Source organism: Emydura macquarii, unplaced genomic scaffold (assembly GCF_026122565.2).
Source record: "Emydura macquarii macquarii isolate MOO-44397 ecotype Brisbane River unplaced genomic scaffold, CSIRO-AGI_Emac_v2 contig_2481, whole genome shotgun sequence".
Taxonomy (NCBI): Eukaryota; Metazoa; Chordata; order Testudines; family Chelidae; genus Emydura; species Emydura macquarii.
This window is the reverse complement of record NW_027132618.1, coordinates 494,475-516,116: the sequence shown is the minus strand read 5'-3', so window position 1 is coordinate 516,116 and position 21,642 is coordinate 494,475. Positions and strand designations below refer to the sequence as shown.

The 21,642-nt window shown below is 37.4% G+C and overlaps 1 protein-coding gene across 2 annotated transcripts in view; it reads left to right on the top strand.

The window, feature by feature from the left end:
* SERBP1 (SERPINE1 mRNA binding protein 1) overlaps nucleotides 1-20,455 on the top strand; it is a 32,098-nt gene extending 11,643 nt beyond the window's left edge. For both annotated transcript variants that reach the window (XM_067563347.1, XM_067563346.1), the window contains exons 6-10: nucleotides 4,338-4,515; nucleotides 8,691-8,738; nucleotides 10,016-10,189; nucleotides 10,836-10,874; nucleotides 12,207-20,455. In XM_067563347.1, coding sequence (XP_067419448.1) covers nucleotides 4,338-4,515; nucleotides 8,691-8,738; nucleotides 10,016-10,189; nucleotides 10,836-10,874; nucleotides 12,207-12,263 — 496 coding nt within the window. In that variant the 3' untranslated portion in view covers nucleotides 12,264-20,455. The remainder of the gene's footprint in view (nucleotides 1-4,337; nucleotides 4,516-8,690; nucleotides 8,739-10,015; nucleotides 10,190-10,835; nucleotides 10,875-12,206) is intronic.
* The last annotated feature ends 1,187 nt before the right edge of the window (nucleotides 20,456-21,642 follow it).

Below are 21,642 nucleotides of genomic sequence, written 5' to 3'. Positions count from 1 at the left end.
CAACAAACTCTTTCAGATTTTTTGGACCAAATTTGGCATATCATCTTAACGTGCATTATCACAAAAACATGGTATGCTGCACACATTGCTTTAGGTCTTCAAAGAGCAGTATGTACATTAATTAATGTTCTTATTAAGCTAGGAAGTTTTCTATTGAACCATGGGTGGATTTCATAAAATTCCACCCTAAATTGCTACAGCAATTTGTAGTCTCTTTAAATGGCACTGTGGGACTCTTCACATTAGTAAAATATGCAAAGTGCCAACAGAAGGGATGTCCTCAACCAAATAGGGACACATAGGTAGAAGATAACTCAGGCACTGATCTGTACTGTTTAAGTGTGGGATGTTAGTTTACTTAAGTTTCATGGAACAGGTTGCAAGGGAAATTGTCCATTGGGAGGCGGCCCCCACCAGAGGAGATAGCATAGAAATCATGGAAACTGGGAATTGGGCAAAAAAGATAAGAAGTGGTTGTTGATCAAAGAGGCTTGAAGGGGAGGGAGAGCATAAGATAACTATCTGGATGAAAATGGAAATGATGTTGGATAAGTGGGGATTGATTTGTGCTCTTATGTAAATAGGGCTTCTGTTTGTACAGAGTTACGTATATCTTGCACCAAATTTATTTATTTACTTTAGATTTATTTTAAATGTTTGTTCAGCACTCTGGAAGCATTATCACACACTTCAACATTTTCCTTGAAAATGTTGGTTGAACTATCAAATTAAAATTATTTAGCCTAGTGAATGAGACAGGTTTATAAGTTAATAGAAAGCTCTGAAGTTTTAAAAATTTTATAATGAGATACTTGATAAACTTCCTGTTGGAAATGGAGATGAAGGAGGCAAAACGAAACAAATCCTAGCTACTTTCCCACTAATTTATTATTTATTCATTCCTTTAGTTGTAAATGAAGACTTTTGAATTCAGTTTTCTCCTTCTGATTGATCTCATATTGAAGCCACTATGGCTTTACAATATTAAGAAATTAATTGTTATAACTGATGATTTCACTGTAGCATGAACTGACAGGAGAAAATAAGACTTAAGAGATAAAATCCTGGCTTGAGGGCTAATAACTTCTAAAGTCCCACTTTAGGCACATCATGACTGACCAGTATTTGTTAGAAAGGGTCAGTGCAGTGTCTTTTACTGAAGTTTTTTTTGTATTTATAGAAATTTTTCCAGTGCTGAAGAAAGAGACTAGTCTCTTTCATGTATATTTGATTTGAGGCATAAAGCTGTCTGATTCAATGGCAATATATATTGTATCCAAAAACACTGCACTAAAAGAACATTAAGGTCACAAAATCAGGCACGTGAAATTGAAAAAATGGCAGAATCAAGGCTGCCCATGGAACCTTAATTTGGCTCTCTTCTGTGTATGCATTATGAAATAGTGCTTAATTACAAGATCACATATAGTACAGTGTTTTCCACGTGACCCTTGCCTCATTCAGTGTACAGGACAGACTACTCTGGGGGATGAATCAGGGTTGAGTAGTTAGTAATATGGGGAAAAAGTGTGTGTTCATGTAATTAAGACCCATATCATAATGTATATGCACAGGGGCGGCGGGGGGAATTCATGCTGTACAAGCAAGCTTAATTTTGACATGTCCTAACCTTTGATTGCTTGACTTTGCAATGTTAATGCTCTTTTAACATGATTTTTGAATGCAGTTTCCCACTTTTTTTAAAGCTTAAAACTTGAAATTAAAAATCACGTGGAACTATATTGACACTCCCGCCCATTGGTCATCAGCAGAGTTGGGATCTTTAGATTCACAGTAATCCTCTACTGCTTGATCTAATAGAGCAGTGTTTCTCAATTATATTTCACTGCGGCACCCTTGCGCGGCCATGCGATACCCTCCGCCGACAAGTCCAGGAAATCTTTCCCTTTTCGGCGGCGCAGTTCCATTTTTTCGCGGAACCCTTCAACTGGTTCCGCGGAACACTATTTGAGAAACACTGTAATAGAGTAACTGGTAACCGGAGAAGATTGTTAGCTCCTTGGTTAGAAAGCGATGGGGAGACACTTTGCTATTTGGCTTCACAGCTGTTTGCTAGACAGCAATAGAAAGTTGACTCAGGAATAATGAATTCTAGGTTCTCTAAGGGCTTGTCTGCACTACAAAGTTGTCAGCCTATGTTAGGTCGATTTGGTCACCGCGGTAATTACAGTAAAAACTGGTTTTTCATGTCCACACTGCCCTCCTGTTGATAGTGCATGTCCTCACCAGCAGCGCTTGCAGTGACTTAAGAGGGGCAGTTGGGGGAGAGGGGGGTTGAGAGCCCAGGTTCTTAGTTTGTCTCTCTCTTCCCCCCCCCCCTCCCCCCCCCCCATTTCAAAACAGCAATGAATTTGACATTTTTGTCATTTTCACAACTCCTGCTGTCAGCCAGCCTGAAGCCAACAGAAGATGCAAGTAACAGTGTCTGTACAGACACTGCGTTAACTACGTCAACCTAAACCATACACCTCTCATCAAGGTGGCATAACAGGCGAGTTACAGTGGTGGGAGGAACACTATGCTTACATAATTAGGTCGCTGTAAGCTGCCTTACATTGACTTGACTTTGTAGTATAGACACGCCGTAAGAGAGATACTTTAGTGGTTATACACCCTTTTGCCCTTGTTCCCCTAGCATCTCCCTGTCACATCTGTTCCTGTCCCCTCCCCTGCTGCTCCTCCCCTTTGTTAGCTCTAGTCCTCTTCCCCTCTGCTTTGTTCCTATTTGCCCAGCATCAATTACTTCCCCTATCTTCCTCCTCTTTTTCCTTTTTCATCCATGCTGCCTGGGCACAGAAGGAGCAGCATTGAGAATGCAGGACAGACATTCTTCCTTCTCCAGTGCCAAAAGTAATTTGACAACCAGGAGGAGCAATTGTAAGGAAAACCTTGCTCAGCCCCCTATGTGCCTAGATGGGGTGTGCTCCGTTCATTTGAGAGGGTGGCACATGCACAGTTTGATCTCAGATAGGACCTGTATGGAGAAAATGAAGCATGCTAAGTGAATATGGTATGTTTGGAGAATTTAGCTGGCAAACTGTAACAAGTCTCTGCTAAACGTGTGCAAGCTGAGATATTTTTGGAGGCTTATAACTTGGCCAAATGTATGCAAATTTTCATGGAGATGGCAAAAGGCACATTCGTGAGACCAAGGTGATCTCCTTGCCAAATTTCAAATCTTTTCTCCAAAGCATGGAATAGTAGAGCTTCTCAGAAGAATAGCTGAAAACAAACGTTTTAACATGGCCAAATATTTTTCCTAGCTGTGTTCTTTGAAACAGCTGAACTGTTCAGCTGAGGACTTAAGTCTGCTTCGTTGTTTAACATAGAAAAAATATATTTCCGTTATTACACCAAAAATTATGGTTACCAGATAACAAGAATCTCTTCCTCATATAGTTGTTGCCTTTATTGTATCTTACATATATATATGCCTGTGTTCACTATTCTCCCAGGAAGTAACAATGAAATGTAAATATTGAATGTTAGTGTTATCATTTGCCCCATATAAACATATTAGGTAATAGGCACAGAATTTTAGTGTTCTCAGTATGGGTATTTAGTGCGCAATCTGTTGTTGAACACAGTGACCAAGTGTTTAAGTTACAAAACAGGATTTTTTTGGGAGGGATCAGAGACACTTAGCAAGTGAAACTGCAAAACTTAGGAATCAGATCTTAAGTTGTTTGCAGTTACTGTTTCAAGCCAGGTGAAACTGTCAACCGTGTTCAACTAGTGGAGGTGTAAACCAACTTGTGCATTTGAGAGTGGAAATTGAATGAAGAAACAAAAGTATTAAAACATATACATACATAATTTGAAAAAATTGCTAGGACTGAGAACAGCATATGATACTGTCCCTCACTTAATTTGCTCTTGCCATCCCAGTCTTCTTTTCATCATGTACTAAGAGACATCTGAAAAACTGATTCCATGGCAAATGATTCTCATTTGCAGTGAAAAATAGCATTAATGGGTATAAGGATACCTTGGGACACCACTAACTTGAAGCTGTTTACTGTGCTATACTCTCATTTTGTTGTTCAGAGGAACCGTGCTCTGTTGTTCAGTTTTTGGTTGGTTAGGGTGGATATCCCATCTTACTTTTGAAAAACTTATAAAAGAAAGCGACACATCCTTTCTGTAGGGCAGCATTCTGAAGACTCTACTCTGTATCCTAATAACTACTAAGTCTTTGACATAATGAATTCCCCTATATTCTGACACTGATGCACTGTTTTTAGATTTGCTATACATTGTTGTTTGAAATATTAATGAATAGAAATGCAGTAATCATAATAATGAATTTCATTCAGAGAGAATGAGGTTGAAGAGGTCAAGGAAGAAGGCCCTAAAGAAATGACCCTGGATGAATGGAAAGCTATTCAGAATAAGGATCGTGCAAAAGTTGAATTCAACATCCGTAAACCAAATGAGGGTGCTGATGGGCAATGGAAAAAAGGATTTGTTCTCCATAAGTCAAAGAGCGAGGAGGTAAAGTAAAACTTAATGGTATTCCAGAGTACCTAGATCTGTACTGTTAAAATATATGTATTGTTTGACTTGCAGCTTTTACTTCTTGACATCTGAAGATTATGCCAGTAAAATTGCTGTTTAAAAGCAGGAATAGGGTGTTTTAAAACAAATTATAGTTTACATTTTGAAAAGGCATTGATCAAGTATCAAATACATTCAGTAATTTTTTATTGTTACTGTCATGCCCAAAGGTATCAGTCAGGATATGGGCTCCTTGTACTAATCTATGTACAAATGTGTAGGAACATATAGGCCCCATCTCAAACATCTTAAAATCTAATGTAACATCTAATTTCATGTCGGTACCCTGATATTTTGCAGTATAACTTTGCATGGCTACCTAGAGTGCCTGTAAAGAATATTAAATTCAAGAAACCACAGAGTACATGCTATTTTTCTGTAACGTTCAGTCTAGTAACTGTTACATGAATCAGAAGCAGGGAAATCTTGTGTTGTGAAGAATCACAGTATCCAATCTCCACAATATCTAGCAAATTATCAGACCTGGTGTGTTAGAAGCTTCACAGAGGCAAATTCCTCTAAGTTTCAGAAGAGGAAGCAAATTAAGCATAATTTTTAATGCAACTTTGCTAGTGGTTTAAAACAGCATTACAAAGAGCTGTTAAGGGGCTTTTTAGTTGGTCTTTGTTTTAAATATTAGCTTAAAAAAAATGAATGATGTGGTCTGTGACAAGCCAAGGATCTAAAACTTAGTTCCACAATTAGCACTAACTCCACTAAGCCAGTAAATTGTCATTTCTCTCCCTAGTTGGATAAATTGATGCTCTCAACTTTTTACATCTTCACTTTTGTTAAATACACATACCCAGTTTATTTTTCATAGAACTTATGTATGGATAGATGAGCAACTCTAGCCTCATTCTGTCATCTATAAAATTAGGGTACTAATACTAGCCTCTTGTTGGGAGGTACTTATCCAAAATCACAGTATTATCCAAGTGCTTAGGTCTGTGTGGTGTTTGTTATACCCTCAGTACTTTCCATTTTACTTAAACTAATGAATATTTAAAATTTGTCAAAACATCTTAATGTGTAAGGCATCAGTAGAAAATAAGGTTTTAATTTTTAGTTTAAATTTTGCCTAGCAGTATAGAAATAAGCAAATTCACTCTTCTGAAAAGTCTTTTGGAATGACATCACTGGAAGACAGTATTTTATGGGGAAAATAAATTGTAAGCGCTTTGGGGCAGTGACTATCTTTTTGTTCTGTTTGTACACTGCCTAGAACAATGGGGTTCTCCTAGTCTATCACTAGGGCTCCTCTATGCTACAATAATACAAATAAAAAATAATAATTTCCTGAGTTAATTGGTTTCTGTAATAAGACCCAGCTCTTGCTTGAAAGGCTAATCGGAGAACGATCTGAGATTATACTAGGAAAAACAGACTTCCGAGGCCAGCCGATCCCTTCAGAGCTAGTGGCAGATGAAGACAGAATTTTCTAATGGCAATTAGAGGATTTATTTTTATTTACCTATAAGAATAATAGAATATTAGGGTTGGAAGGGACCTCAGGTGGTCATCTAGTCCAACCCCCTGTTCAAAGCAGGACCAACCTGAACTAAATCAGCCGAGCCAGGGCTTTGTCAAGCCAGGCCTTAAAAACCTCTGTTTGTGTGTTAAGGCAATCTAATATGATTTTGGAAGTTTAGCAGCTCTTGAAGTCATGTAGACATTCTGGAACCTTTTTCCCTAAATCAGATTGGTTTGGTATCTGGCCAGGGAGACTTGAATTTTATTGTCATGTCTAGAAATAAAATAATGGTAAAATAGGGCAGCAATACTGTTAAATCATTTTATCAGCATGGGCAAAGTTACATGTATATCTCGTTACATATCTTTTATCTTAATTTGTAGCTATTTTGTTTTCTGAAATTGCAGTTAGTTTAATTACAATAGTTGCTCCTCCATTATTGAAATAAAAGCCTGTCTTGACAAGTGGACATAATTATTAGATTCTTCAATTTTAATTAAAAAAGCTATTAATTTAATAGCTCCTTTATGGAAATGAATATTGAAATATTCTAAATAACCGTAGGACTTTGCAGAAGAGGGGAGCAAGCAACACTTCTACTCCAATTAAGAAAATTTGGCTTTCCCTTACTAGTTCAGCATAGAGTGCATCTATTAAAATAGACTATCCTGAAACTTCAGTAATTTTTTTTTCAATTTTTTAAAGTTTATATAAAGACACTTAGTATTTCAGCCCAACAAACATCTCTTCCCCACCTCCCATGTTGATTTGTCATTGATTCCAAGAAGGAAGATACATTTTTGTTGGTTAAGTACAGAAGAGGAACTTTTCATAATACAGAAGTCCAGAACGAGCTCTCTGCCAACAGACTGAGAAGTACAATAATCCAAAAGAGAGAAAACAATATCCAGAAATCAATATTTCCTGCTGTTTCCATTCTTGCTGTTCTCTCATACTACCTGATCAACCACGAAAGCATGAAAACTGTTGATGTGGTATGGAATAATCCATATTTAGGCCACTAGTGCAAACCTTGCTCTGGTCAATAGCAATCAGAAGTAGTCACCAGGCATCAGTGGTTTGACTTTATATGTATGTATGTATGTATATAATATATATATGTGTGTGTGTGTGTGGTTACAGTTCAGATCCTTCTGGACTGTTGTGTACACTACAAATTATCACAGCATGCCCCAGTTGATAGTTTCAACAGAGAAACCAGGGATTGAATGGGCTTGGTGCCTGAACTATTTTCAACTCTTCAGATACATTTTGAGGTAATTGGTGCGCATATGCAACCCAAAATCTCTAAGGACAGAGAGGACTTAAGTGTCCAGTTCTCTCCATCTGCCTTAAAGAATTGTCCCCTTACGCTAGCTTGTATTTTCTTTTTTGCTGTTTTAAGGAGTGTGACAGGGTGCTGGCTGAGAACTGAAGGCTAAGCCAGCCCTCTGTCCCTGGAATCCTAATTAAAGGGTGAGTGGAGCTGGTGAGCGAGTCTATGGGAACTGGGATAACAGGGAGCAGCTATTATGCTCATTAGACTGGCCTTATAAAGGCTCACAGGAAGGAGTTGAAGGGGGCTCACCAGAGACTCTCAGCAGGGAGGTAGCAGGACCAGAAGGAAGGAAGGGGCGAATGGTCAGCTTGGGAGGGAGAAGCCTCAGTTGGAGGGGAGCTGCCCTGAGTGAGGGGCTGAGACTGTGTGGTCCCTGAGTCTGGACTGTACTTGTAAATAGTTAGTGGTGAGAAAAGTCTGTCAATAAAGAGCACCCGTGGGAGCACAAAGCTGTGATCTGCGTGTGGTTTGTGGGAGCAGAGGCACAGAGCATCAGGGGATTGGTGTGAACCTGCTACAAGGAGTTACAGCCAAACACCTATCTGAGCTGCTTTGTCCTTTTCACATTCTCCATAGTTGTCCAGTAAAATTCACTCATAAATGTCTCACATAGTTACAGATTTAAGATGAGATCTGTTGAATTTTGACAGTCTTCATCCAAATATAAAATCCTTTTCACAGACATATTAAATTGGATTGTGTGACATACAGCAAATCTCAGATGTTTTCCTTCAGATTTGTTTTATTGAGTCAAATGCGCACATTCTTTCAACATAACTGAAAAATCAAAATGTTAGGTGGCATTGCAAAAAGACTTTAAAGTTTCAGGTTTAAATAGTTTTATTGGTGAAAGACTTGCTAGCTGGCAAATCAGTTCATACCATACACATTTGCTATACAAATCCTGTTTGCTATGCTTCGAAGCTTTTTTGCCTGTCCTAATTTTCACAGAGAGATATGGGTGTGGAATTTACCACAGGTTCTTACACTGTGCCGATCTGTGTGGTAGCTGAGAACCTGAGATATGAAATTGCACCTTTGTTTCCTCACTGAATTTGCAGTTGTGGTTTTTAAATTGGCCACTGTTGAATCAAGATACTTCACCCATAAAACCTGTAGTTGTACACCATCCTTTTCTCTTTGTGGGTACTTGCATAGCTCTTTCTTGTTTCATGTACTCAGTGACATATGTATTCAGTAGTTAAGTTAATCTTAGTGCCTGGTATTTCTGTATTTAGTGGAGCCTCATTTCTTCCTTTTGTTTTTATATCTTGGGTGTGGACACACAATTTGCATCAGACAAAGGGGATGACAGAAATGCAGGGGAGTCCGCTGGAATCAAACGAGGTACCTGACTTTTTATATCTGTAATTAGTGATATATGTTTTGATGTGATCTCCTTAGTTAGCTAATTTTTCGATGAAAACCTTTATATGTAAAGAAATTAATAACATTACAGTATATAAATAGATGATTTAGAATTACAGAGTTGGAAGGGACCTCAGGAGGTCATCTAGTCCAACCCCCTGCTCAAAACAGGACTAACCTCAGCTAAATCATCCCAGCCAGGGCTTTGTCAAGCCACAGCTTAAAAACCTCTAAAGACGGAGATTCCACCACCTCCCTAGGTGCATAGCTCTTGTTCATGCCTGTTCTCCTACTGTGTATCGTGTATGACCATTTCACAACTAGCGTGTTTGCTTCCTACCCTACTAAGTTACAACCCTTTGCTTCATAAGTGTCTGCTTCTTTCATAAGTCCTTTCACTTTTTTCATACCACACCTCACACATGGAAGCCACTTCCTTGAGAGAGCATATAGTTCTTTTTCACAATCCACTTCAGGACCCACTTCTGCTGTGATGCCTACAGGAAATCATCAGCTGATAATGGCTAGATAGTGCTAGTGACAATTGATGATGTTTGTTCATACTTAGAATAGCTTTCAAAATGATGTGGAATCATCAAGCCATGCATATCATGTGCCTATAAAATCATATGTTCTTATTACTGTTACCTTCATCCTCATTTCCCTCCTGTTGTTTTACTCTTTTGTTGCTTTGTCTTAAATTAGATTAAGTTCTTTTGAGCAGGGACAGTATCTTGTGTAGAGCCTAGCACAATGAGGCAGGCCTTCCTTGATCTTAATTGGAGCTTTTATGTGCTACCAGAGTTTAATAAAAACAGATTTGCTTTCTGATGTGTTATGCAGCCTCTGTGATTTTTCAAGCCATAATGTGCATTTCATAGTTTAACAAAAAAAAATTCAGAGCAGAAAATGGTTGGTCTGAATATGACAAGCATTTACTTTTAACTTCAGCCAAAAGAGAGGGACTATGTTCTCTTTTAAATTAATTCAGACTATTTAATGTAATGCTAACTGACAGTTGCTTTTTATGGCTCTTTATTCTGATAAAATCTGCTTTAGTGGAGTTTCTGTATTCAAACAAAGTTGATATATTTCACACAAGGAGAAGTACCCACTAGTTTCTTGATCTTAGACTCTGAACCTAGCATACTTATGTACTTACTTAAAGCTAAGCTCAGACATAAGTGTTTGTAAGAGCAGGGCCTAAAATTGGTAATTTTTTTAAGAGGTGCTAGATTCTTTCATTTTAATTTCAGGCTCATGCCGAAGACTCTGTAATGGATCATCACTTCCGTAAACCAGCAAATGATATTACATCCCAGCTGGAGATCAATTTTGGAGACCTTGGTCGCCCCGGACGCGGTGGCAGAGGTGGCCGAGGTGGCCGGGGGCGTGGTGGAAGGCCCAGCCGTGGAAGCAGAACTGACAAGGTAAGTAATCTGTGCTTAGATCCATAAATGATTTTCTTCTTACTCTGGATCATTTACGAAGTCTCTTTTCCAGCAAGTTGGGTTGTTAAATCACCAAAGCTTTTCCAGAAACCTTTACCATTTTTAGAAAAGCCATTATTTTTAACAATGAAAGTAGTTAAACACTGCAACTGTTTACCCGGAGTCACAGTGGATTCTCCATCACTGACCATGACAATTTTAAAATCAAGATTTTATGTTTTTCTAAAAGATATTCTCTAGGAATTATGTTTGAGAAGTTCTGTGGCCTGGGTTGTACAGGAGGCCAGACTTAGATGATCACAGTGGTCCATTCTGGCCTTGGAATCTGTGATTTATGTATATTCTTTTTATAGAGATTGTTGTTTTAGTCCATCCTTTTTCCTCCTGCTAGAGTGGAAAAAGTGCAGGTCATAGTTAGGAAACACATAATCAGCACTTTTGAGGTACTTACATGCTAACTGTTGGGTTTTTCTTTCCTTATAAACATGCCCAAAATCCAGATATTTTTTGTTGAGCTTGGCTCTCCAATATGACATCTAGTTTCACTGACTGGTTTTGTGATGGCATTCTTAATGGCTTTCAGATCTACAGCTGTTTTGTGTTGACTTTGTTTGTTTCCTTCCAGTTGGTTAAGGAGTTTGACGTGATCCACACACCCAATCAGGTTGGTAATTTATAATGATAGTGTTTGTTTATTTTACCTTTGAATTAGGCTAACCCTATTGTGGAGGCAACTGGTTTCTACATGGATTGGCTTTTTTTAGTTTTGATGGAATAGAAAAAGGGGAGTGCTAGAGACCAGTTATAGCAGATCCTTGCCCCACTAATGTCCATACTCCCAGAGTGTGTGTCTGAAGTAGGGGATTGATTTCTTAGCTCAGTCTTGTATTTGGATTTTGGGATTTCTGTCTTTTCTATTTGTTTGAAATTGCAATTAGGACTCTTGGAATATTGGGTTGAGTAATATTAAATAAATGGTAATCTGTATTGTAGTGCTATATCTAAACCGCTTTGTTCTTGGTGAGTGAGTATGCCCCTTTCTCCTGTAACACTTCTCTCCATATCCACCCTCTTCCCACAATATCAAGAGGTTATATAGAAGCCTCTTCATTTAATTTAGTCATTCCATCCATATTCAGGTGCAGTGTAGCAACTTTTGTAAAAGATGGTTGAATATGTGCTTAAGTGACTTTTTTAGTTGTTTAGCTTTAGCTTGCTGATTATTACTTGGTGTATTTCAACTCTAGTATATGTTAGCAGAAGTTTCCACTTGAACTCAGACTTGGATTTAACAGAGTTCTGTTCCTGAAAAACTAATCTTGTTTAAATTCTGTGAACTCCCAAGGAACTTATTTCCCCCCAGTTCTGTTGTATATCTCTCAGTATTGGCATGAATAGTTACACATTTTAAAGTGACAAAATATTTACATATTCAGCTATGAATAAAAACTATACAGTCAACAATGCTGTTGTGACTCATGCCTTCGTGCCATGACAAGATACAGAATTTGTGTCACTTTATGGCCACATCACAGGTTTTGTCACTTTGTTCATGTCTAACGTTGTACTTCTAATAGAATGGGATCAGCCATACATAAGATACTAAACACAAAGAGTTAACTGTTTTATATCTTTTGGAAAAACACATGGCGCTATGAGAGAGAGGTACTATAGTGAGGCGTGGACATGGTTAATAGATGCCCAGAATAGTGGAATAGCAGCAGTAAAATGTTAGTGAGAGTTGTGACAGTACTTAAAATAATTCTCTGTGAGATTTACTGTGGGGGAAAAAATCTTAGGAAATTTCAATCTTATTTTGACTATTAATATGCCTTTGAAAACCCATTGTTTGGCATTTTAGCCACTTTTCTTAACTTTAAGTTTCCAACTCACTAACACAAATGTATCATGCATAACAATAAAAAAGGTTAAAAGTGTAAAGATTAAACACTTTGTGGTTCTTCAGATAACTTCTATAATATGCTTTTTCTTTCAGTCAAGTGCTTCTGCTCCTGATGTAGATGACCCAGAGGCTTTCCCAGCTCTGTCCTAAACTGGATGTCATAAGCCAACTCTGTCCCCGTGTTGGGCCCTCCTCTACGAGGCTTGCATGCTTAAGGATCCTAAACAACTAAGAAATTTAAAAAAGGAGACTGTCATTCATACCATTCACACCTAAAGACTGAATTTTATCTGTTTTGAAAATGAACTTCTCTCGCTACACAGAAGCAACAATATGGTAGTCAGTTTTGTATTTAGAAATGTAATGGTAGCAGGGATGTTTTCATAATTTTTTCAGAGATTATGCATTCTTCATGGATACTTTTTTGTATTGCTGCTTGAAAATATGCGTTTCCAAACTTGAAATATAGGTGTGAACAGTGTGTACCCGTTAAAGTTTTCACTTCATTTGTGTTTTTTTAATTCGGGATTTTAGACGTTTTCCCCAGACTACAAACTGTTTTTTAAAAATGGCACACTATTTCTGTTTCCTTTAATACCTACTTAGCAGATTTTTATCAACCCACGGTCAGTTGTGAGAGGTGGAATTTAATTTGGCAAATTGTTAGTACAATGTGGAATACTATTCTGGAATATTTTAATTTAGTTTTAAGTACTTAATTTCAAACTTAGAAAAACAGTCATTTTTCACCTATCTTTGGTATTTGTTGTGTATGCAGAATCTTTATACAGAGTTGATATCAAATACTTGAAAAATAGTCAGAGCACATTGGGTTGTATAGACAAACTCGATCCAGCAGTGATGTGCAGATGATTGGTCTAAAACGTTTTTTAAAATTATATTACCTTTCACTCACCGTTTTTACCTTTATTCCCTTCTATCAACAAAACTAGATACTTTATTGGGAAAAGTTGTTTATGCTCTTAATATTATTCATTGGGACAGCATCCTGTAGACTGGGGGTAATTCTGTCTGTTCTACAGGACTGGGAGATGGAAAAGGGAGCATCATCTATTTCTAATAGTCTATTTAAATTCCATGTGGAATATGGAATTTTGGCAGTGCAGTATGTTTATATAAATACATCACCATCTGATGTATTTACACACTGTTCCATTAGCTGCAATCCTTGTTCTGAAGAGGAAAACAAAGGATACCATCTAGGTCTGGAATGAGGAATATTTGACCCATTTAAGTCTGAGAACAAATCCCTTCAAAAGGGGACATCTGTGGTCAGCATGGGATACAAACCAAAAAACCACTTACCTTTTGATCTAAATATTGTTCTGAATATTTGCTCCATTTCTTCACCCTTTTGGTCTCTGATTACTAGCTGACAAATGAATGTTTTTCAGAGGGTGATTGAAGAAGACCTGCTACCCCCCAGTAGAAATTCCTTCTAGGCTAATTTAATACCTGTGAACAGGAACATTACCACTTTCAAAACATGAAAGGACTTGAGAGAATGACTAATAAAAAAGATTTCTTAGGGGTTTTTTTGTCTGCAGCATTTGTTAGGAGACTAGAAACAGGTTGCTCATTTTATTTAATGTTTTACTCTTAGAGCAGCTTATAAAATATTTGTAGTTTCTTAACCAGGTAGAGAGAAAACAAATAGTAATGCCCTATTTTTTTAAAAGCTGTATAGGACAGGCAAAAAATACTGAAGAACTTCGCATATGAAAATTGTCCTGTTTAGCTAGCTTGCTTTATCTAAACTATTTTCTACCAAAAAAACCAAAAGTCTTGTGCTAATTTAAACAAATGTTAATGCCACTGGATTAGACTTTTAGTGCACTCACTTATCAGTTTAAAATACTAGGCTGTGTGAAGGCATAAAGTTTTCCAAACAGTGGATGGTAACATGTTTTGTTCTTGGTTCAGATCTACTGACACTCACCACATTTTACACAGGTGTTTAGCATTGGGGTAGTCCAGTTCCTGGAACCCAGGGGTTAAACCTTCAGTAATTACTTTACTCACTTTGTGATTGCACATTCCACACCATGGAATATGTTGAGGGCTATGATGGTATCTGTCAATTAGGAACATCCTGATAATACAGTTGTGCAAACACCTTAATTTCCAGAATCACTTTAATTGAAAAGCTTTTGCTGTAATAGAACACCTCCACCCAAACTATATATATGCTCTTTCCACCATGAATCTTAACTCTTTATCCAGACTACTCCTGTGCCAGTCAAGCATTTTGGGCCTTGCTACCCTGACTTTGTCACAGAAGTTGTCTCCCTCTTCGCATATCTGAGTATAGAGCAATACCTTGAATAACATGTCAGATACACCTTTTCAAGACAGCCTGTATATAAAGTTGGTCCATCTGCTGTTCTTCTGATAGATGTAAATTTGCCTCTTTCAGTCCGTTTGTGTCAAGAACTAAAACTGTGAATTTCTCTCTCTAATATTAGTGGGTGTTAACTGACATACAGATTTATTTTCATGCTCTTTTTAAAAATGTCATGAAAACAGATTGACATAAGAATCCACTTAGGTTCAGCCGTCTCTTCTAGTTTCTGTCCCATGTGTTCTAAATCTTACGGTGGTAGTGCCTTAGCATATCCGTTGCCAGCAATGGACATTGCTTTGGGAAAACATCTCCCTCCACTGAGTAGTTCCTATGTTTGCTATTGATGGAGCTGCTCTTCAGTAACTTGTCTTGTCCTCTTTCTTGCTTATCATGCTAGGACCAGAGCTTGTTCATTTAAATATGAACAAGCTGGAAAAAATGTCAACAGAAAATTTCACTCAATGTTTGTAGAGGGAAATGGACAGAATCACACAATACAAATTGGCTTATGATTGTACTAATTCAAAGGCTTGAGCATGAAGGTTCATCTTCTAAACTGGATACCATTGATCCTGGTAGAAAATATTAAAACTGATAGATAAATGCAAGTGTTGGCCTCATGGAAAAGGGCATAAACTATTTTAAGGAAAATTAAACAAGGATAAAAAGCCTGTGTGGATATGGTGTTTGCACCTGTTACTTTCAAAGAGACGAGATTACTATCATTTGACCTAATACCTTTTGCCCATTGACATTGATTTGTATACCCATGTCCCTTAATAAATGCAGTACATATGCTTAGGGGCTGACACTTCCAAGCTTTTTCTAACCTATTTTATGATTGATGAAAGTGATGGTGTCAACCTCATTTAACCTCCGTATCCCTCCCAAATGTACATTTATTTACACTTGGAAAATTGCTAGTTGTAAAGTTAAAAGCTACTACTTCTGTGTGATGTGTCAACACGCACAATGCAAGTCTCCATGATGCTCTGTACCAGCACTAATAGATACGCAGATTCCTGCTGATGTCTTACGATCCCGGTACACTGATCCATAAACCAAGACAGCTGTGTTGGCTTCTGCAATAAAAATGGCAAAGTAACATTCTTGCTAGTGGAATAAAGAAAAGTTGGGGAAAGAAATGCTGTAGTCTCACTTATGAGCATTTATACAGACTGGAATTTAAGTATATCTGGGTCTGAATGGGGGATTTTATGATTGGTGCCAATCAATTTTTCAAGCTTGAAATGAGGCTTTTAAGCAAGTTTCACATTGAAACTGACTACTGGGTCAACAGACGTCATAGATTTTAAATTCTGTAATAGCATAGAATATATGAACTGCTTCATTACAGTGATTTATGCTGAACTTCTAGAATCAGCTAGCTGTACATGCAGTGACGTGCAGAGTATGTAAAGCCTATGTAGTGAGTGCTGGGAGAATGGTTGTCAAATAAAACAGCTGGTTTTAGACTCCCATTCTCAAATGATTTCTCAGACAATCATCTAATTTGGTTGTGGGATGACGCCCATAGCTTCTAATTTTTCTTTGATGTGCCCACTTGGATTTCATAGCCAAATATATTGTGGTGTCTGACTGTAGTCTAAAAAGAAACCATTGGTTGCACAGAACTGAAGACCTTTGCATGTATTCCATGTTGCTAACAGTTGTAGAGCAATAAGGTGCTGGGGCCTGAAAATGAAGCAGATAGGCTAAAAAGCTGGCAGTATTTCCTTAGGGAGAAAAAATACTTTGTTTTGCCCACCACTTTCATTAGGAAGTGGCCCTGTATAAAGCTAGGACAAAATTCCAATACAGTATTTGGCTGCCTGCAAGGCTGCCTGAAGCCAGTGTGGCGTAACTATTTAAATCTACTTTGTTCACAGGTGAATTTTCAGTTCCACGGTAACATTGCTGTTTGTTTCTTCAGAACAAATCTGTTGTGACTTAAAGCTATTTTCATTTTGTCTTCAGCAAGCTCTCACTTTTACGTACAATAAGAGTAAAGGAGTGGTGATCTCTCTTGTTACTAGTGAAATAGTTGTTGTGCTCACTGCTCTTACAAACAATTGGCCATCTGCTCAGAGACCTAGAGCTCTTCAGTGGCAAGGTACTTTGGCAGTCAGAAGGGGCTTGCAGAATACCACAACACCTGCTCTACTTGGTTTAGTTAAGGACACAAAAAAACGGTGGTCGCACGTTGGCTTTCTGTAACCTCATAGGCCACATTTACACGTGAGAAGTCAGTTCTGTCTTATTCCCATTCCCTGCTGACTGGAAATTCAGTGGAAGCAGCAGGTATTCAACATTTCTGACCATGCATTTTAGGCACCCAAGTATGAGAATTCTGGCCTCAAATTTGAGGCTTATAGACTACCAGGATTCCAGGCAGCTAGGTCAGCTGCTTTTCAACAATCAAAGTACTATTTATTGGCTGCTGTGTTTTTGAGGTGAAAGAAACATTTTTAATGCCATGTGTCCTCATATACCTGTCTTTAAAATGTATTTACAGGGACTGCGAAACAGTGCTGTTGTTCATGTCTGAACAGTTTAAAATGAAATAAGGCCACCCTTTATTGGATATAATGAGACAAAGCCACGCCAATTCTGTGTCTGAGAAAATTTGTCTATGCTCCAAATTCTGTAAACATACTTGAAATAATTTTGGCTCTGAGCCTTAGTACCATTATGCTGCTTAATAGTGCCAAGTATGGGTGGTTTTACTCGTGGCAATGTTAGCAGTCTTACTGTCAGAAACATTGTGAATTGTCCCATTTTTTTAATTGTGGGGAGTTTAACATGGGATTGGTCACAGTATAATATTGCAGTTGAGTTAATTAACGTGATCAGTATATTAAGTAGCCTTTAAGATGTGCAATTCAGAGAGTTCACATTTCCTGTTGTAATTTACTCTTCTTTATACAGAACACTGACTAAAAATAAAGACTTCATTGTTCTCTCTGTGATCACAAGAACAGAAGTGCCCAGTTTTTAAAGTCAAGTTGATTAAATCCAAAATGAAATTCTGGAGTCAGAAGATCAAACGGCAAAGAGAGGTACTACACCTTCAGCAAAAGGGTAGCAATGAAACTTATATTGCTACATAATAGATTAACTTTCTAACCATAGATATTTAAGACAATGAAGAAGTAAAGAGTGAATTGTCCAATGCTGATAGTAATATAAAATAAACATGCAATTTCTTTAAAAAACAAAAAAACAAAAAAAAAAAAACTTCAAGTTCTTTCCTCCAAATATCACCAAAAGTGACCATCTTTTTGTTCTGTGTCTGTATAACAGAATGGGATCCTGGTCCATGACTAAGTTTCCTAGGTGATAATACAAGTAAGTTCCAGAGTTCAGATAGCTTTATGTTGTTCTCAAGAGAAAATAAGCTTCATCAGTAGCAGCACAAACATGATGGTGGTATTCTCTCATTGCAAACTTCTGTGAAACTTCACTGTGCAAGCAAATTCTTTGGGAATGAAATGACCAGTTTATTGCTGTATGCGTTTTTAATTGCTATGGGCTTGTGTACACTCTCGCTTATGCTGGCAAAACTTGTCACTCAGGGGTCTGAAAAAACGCTGCTAAACAACACATTTTGCTGGCATAAGCGCGAATGTAGACAAGCCCTTTGAATGTCTTCATCCTTAGCTGTGGTTTGGCCATGCCAACTGCAACAGTAAAATTAACACTGAAAGTGATCTTAGAGATCTTAAAATACTTGCTAATCATGACTCCCAGGATCAAGTAGTTTTTCTTGGGGGGTAGAGGGAGAAGAGATAGGGTTCCTCCCACTGATATCTCGGGTGTGGTGGGGATTAGAGGGAATGTTCTAATCAATGCTAATGGGTTTTGTGCTTAAATATCCTGCATGTCAATGGGAGTATACACCCCAAAATACAAGTGGTGTGCTAGATATACGTAGATATATTGGCATGAGTGGGGAAACTTGTTTTTTGCCTTTCCTTAATCTGTATACAGTATTGTGGATAATTTCTACACGATGTTTTATGACAATTACAGTGTGAAGTTTTTGACAAGGGTAAGTATCATCTGTCATCAAAGGATCACAATACACTTTACAGGTATCAATAGCTTTCACAATAGTCGTGATGAGTAGAATTAATACTCCTATTTTACCATGCAGAAACAGGCTAAGGGAATTGGCCACGGTGACGCAGTGAGTTTGGGATAGAACTTGTCTCCTGACTCCCAGAATTGCTTTATATTAAGTTATAGTAATAACAGATTGAAACTGAAGTCCTTGACACACACAATTGTAGTTCCTCTGCTTAAGGCTTGTGATTGTAAATGAGCCCGAGAGCACTGAGATTTTTGTATTGGAGTGGTGGTGATGGAGCCACTACAAATCTTTGTGAAAATTACCCTAGCAATAAAGCACATTGCTTTTATTTCCAAATTAAAAAGCAGACTGGAAGAATTGTTTAAAACTCCCTTCTCATTTGCATTGCAGAGCAGCCTAAAAAATACATAGTAAAGACTTTTAACCTTGTATGATTTGAATGGCTTTGAACTTTTTGCTGATGGCAATTATCTGTGAAGTAATAAAAACTAGGCTCATTTATATGAATTTTTTTTGTCCTCCCCGCTATCCCAGTGTGCCTTTTTGTAGTACAGTAATTTTGCGAAAAAGTTTCTGAAGCTTCTAATTTTGCGTAATCCATTCTCCTGCTCCCAGATTCCAGCTTTGAAACATTGCCTCTGCAAATGAAGCATCACATTACATACAACCCTACCTCTTAAAGGCCAGCAGACTCCAGACCTCCCAAATGCTAGTTCAAGCTGGAATGAGGTACAGAAGGGAGACAATGAGGACAAGGTTACTTATTTTTGTTTCAATGGCAACTGGCAGACGTTCAAAAATAGACTTTAGATCTGCTAGATAAGCTTTGTGGTATACTTGATTCAGTCACCATTCATTGATCAGATATTGAAACCTTAGGTCACATGTCTTAAAGTGATTGTAATCTTTTCTAGGTATAAAGGGGGACAAGAACCAATGACCAATTCTAAGTTTGAAGTTCAGTGACTTATTTTATTGCAGAATAGCAGAAATGTGTAGCACTGAAATAGTAATGTTTGAGAAGGGATTGGTTACTATTATACAATTTCAAGGTGGAAAACGCAATCATTTACGCCATCCACTGCAAAGGTAGGTTATAGACAGGATAAGATATTAAGCTGATGCTATGCCTGATGTTGGCCAAAAGGCCAAGGAGGAGCAATTAATTGTTGAGGTAGTTAATTTGGTCATGCTAAACCATGTCTACACAAGGAAATTACTGATTTAGTTAAATTGGGGCAACTCCCTTGTACAGGCACTTTTATTTCAGTTAGAGTACAGACCTTAGGCTTAATGCTGCAGCTTCCTATTAGTATTACACCATCTGGAACAAGATGTATAATAGCAATTAGTGTACATTTTTGTCAGTTTCCTTCCTCCCTCAGGCTTACAGTTGTTATAGACTTGTTTTATACCAAAGCACTTCTTTTAAATATCAGTTTTACCACCCAAATTCAAAGCTAAGTGTACTAAAACAGATAAATATGATGGAAATAGTAGATTTTCTTCAGAAATGTAGAACTGTATAAATGACAACTGGCTAGATTTACTTTGTGTGTATTGTAACTTATTTTGATTAACCTAAATTACATTCTTGTTCATTAAGTTGCCATGATTGGTTGTATGAAGGTAGCATATGCACATTTCTAATTGTATGAAAGAGAAAGGAATATGATGCAATATTCTTAACTGAGTCTTATTTTCAGCCCAGGAATAAAGAGGAACAAGATGACATAATTTTTTTAGAAGGGATTTATTTAAAAGCAAAATGTATTTGAAACCTCTCAGGAACCATTTCAGAGGTGCTCATAATTTGGCTATTTTAATTCTCAGACTGAAATCTGCTTTAAAATGTTTTGGAATAAATATTTGTACAAAATTTAACTCAGCCTTTTTTATAATCTGGAACATGGAAAATAAAATAGTGTCTTAAACCAGGTCCTATATATTGTGTGTGTGCATGCACAAACAACCTCCCCCCGCACCCCGTAAAACAAGTGTGTGTATGTGTGTGTGTATATATACATATATATGTGTGTATATATATATAGACAGACAATATCCTCTACTTGAATACAATAATTTACTTAAAAGAAATCTTGCAGGCACAGAAACCTGATCCTGCTGTTAATCTATCTTCATAGCAACCTGAAGAGTGCTCCACCTGAGAAGTGGCCGCAGGCTCAGTACCATGGACCTTAGTTTGAACTTCTCAACTTTTTTCCAATTAAAAAAAAAAAGTCAAATAACTTCATATTGAAAATTAGCTATTTCACATGCACAGTAACTACCTTCATAAAAGGTCTCCTGTATACAAACTATCAAAATATTAGACTGATTTAAGACCATAAGATAGTATTTTGTTATTGCTAATTATCTTTTACTGTTTTGACTCTTGATTACAGGAATGACATGACAGTATAAGAGAACAGATGTGATGGAAAGCAAGTGAATTAATTTTAATGTAACTTACCATTATGGACCATCTGTTGACAAAGAGGTAATAGTTGGAATAAAAAGGCTTTTGGAACCTGCAGACAAATAAAAGGTTTCCTTCCTGACCTGCAAGAGTTACATGTTTGTCCTTCGCTTCTGAGTACAGATGCTATGTTGGTATCAGTGGAAAAAGCTATGGACTAAATGCAGCAGGCTTTTGCAATAATGGTGTATTTCTGTTACTTGGGGAGGTAAAGGGAAATTTACCTCTGTATCATTGATTTGGGAGCATAGACACCTGTAGATTCACTAAGCATTGTTGCATCAGGAAGTTAGAAAATACTATTTCAACAGAGGCCATTTGAAATAGTATTGAAATAATTGCAATGCAACTAGCTAAAAGCTTAATTCACTTACTAAAGCACTTGTTTTACCTGCCTTGAAAGGAGAGATGCTGTCATTAATGCTGACTAAAGGTGGTCAAAGCCACACATTAAAGGTAAGACCAAAATCTGAACTACTTCAGATCTGTTTGTAATGTCTACATTTTTAAAAACAAATACCTCATAATAACTATTCAATCTGCGGCTGCAGCCCAGAACCTGTTACCAATGGTACAGTAGCTAACAAGTCAA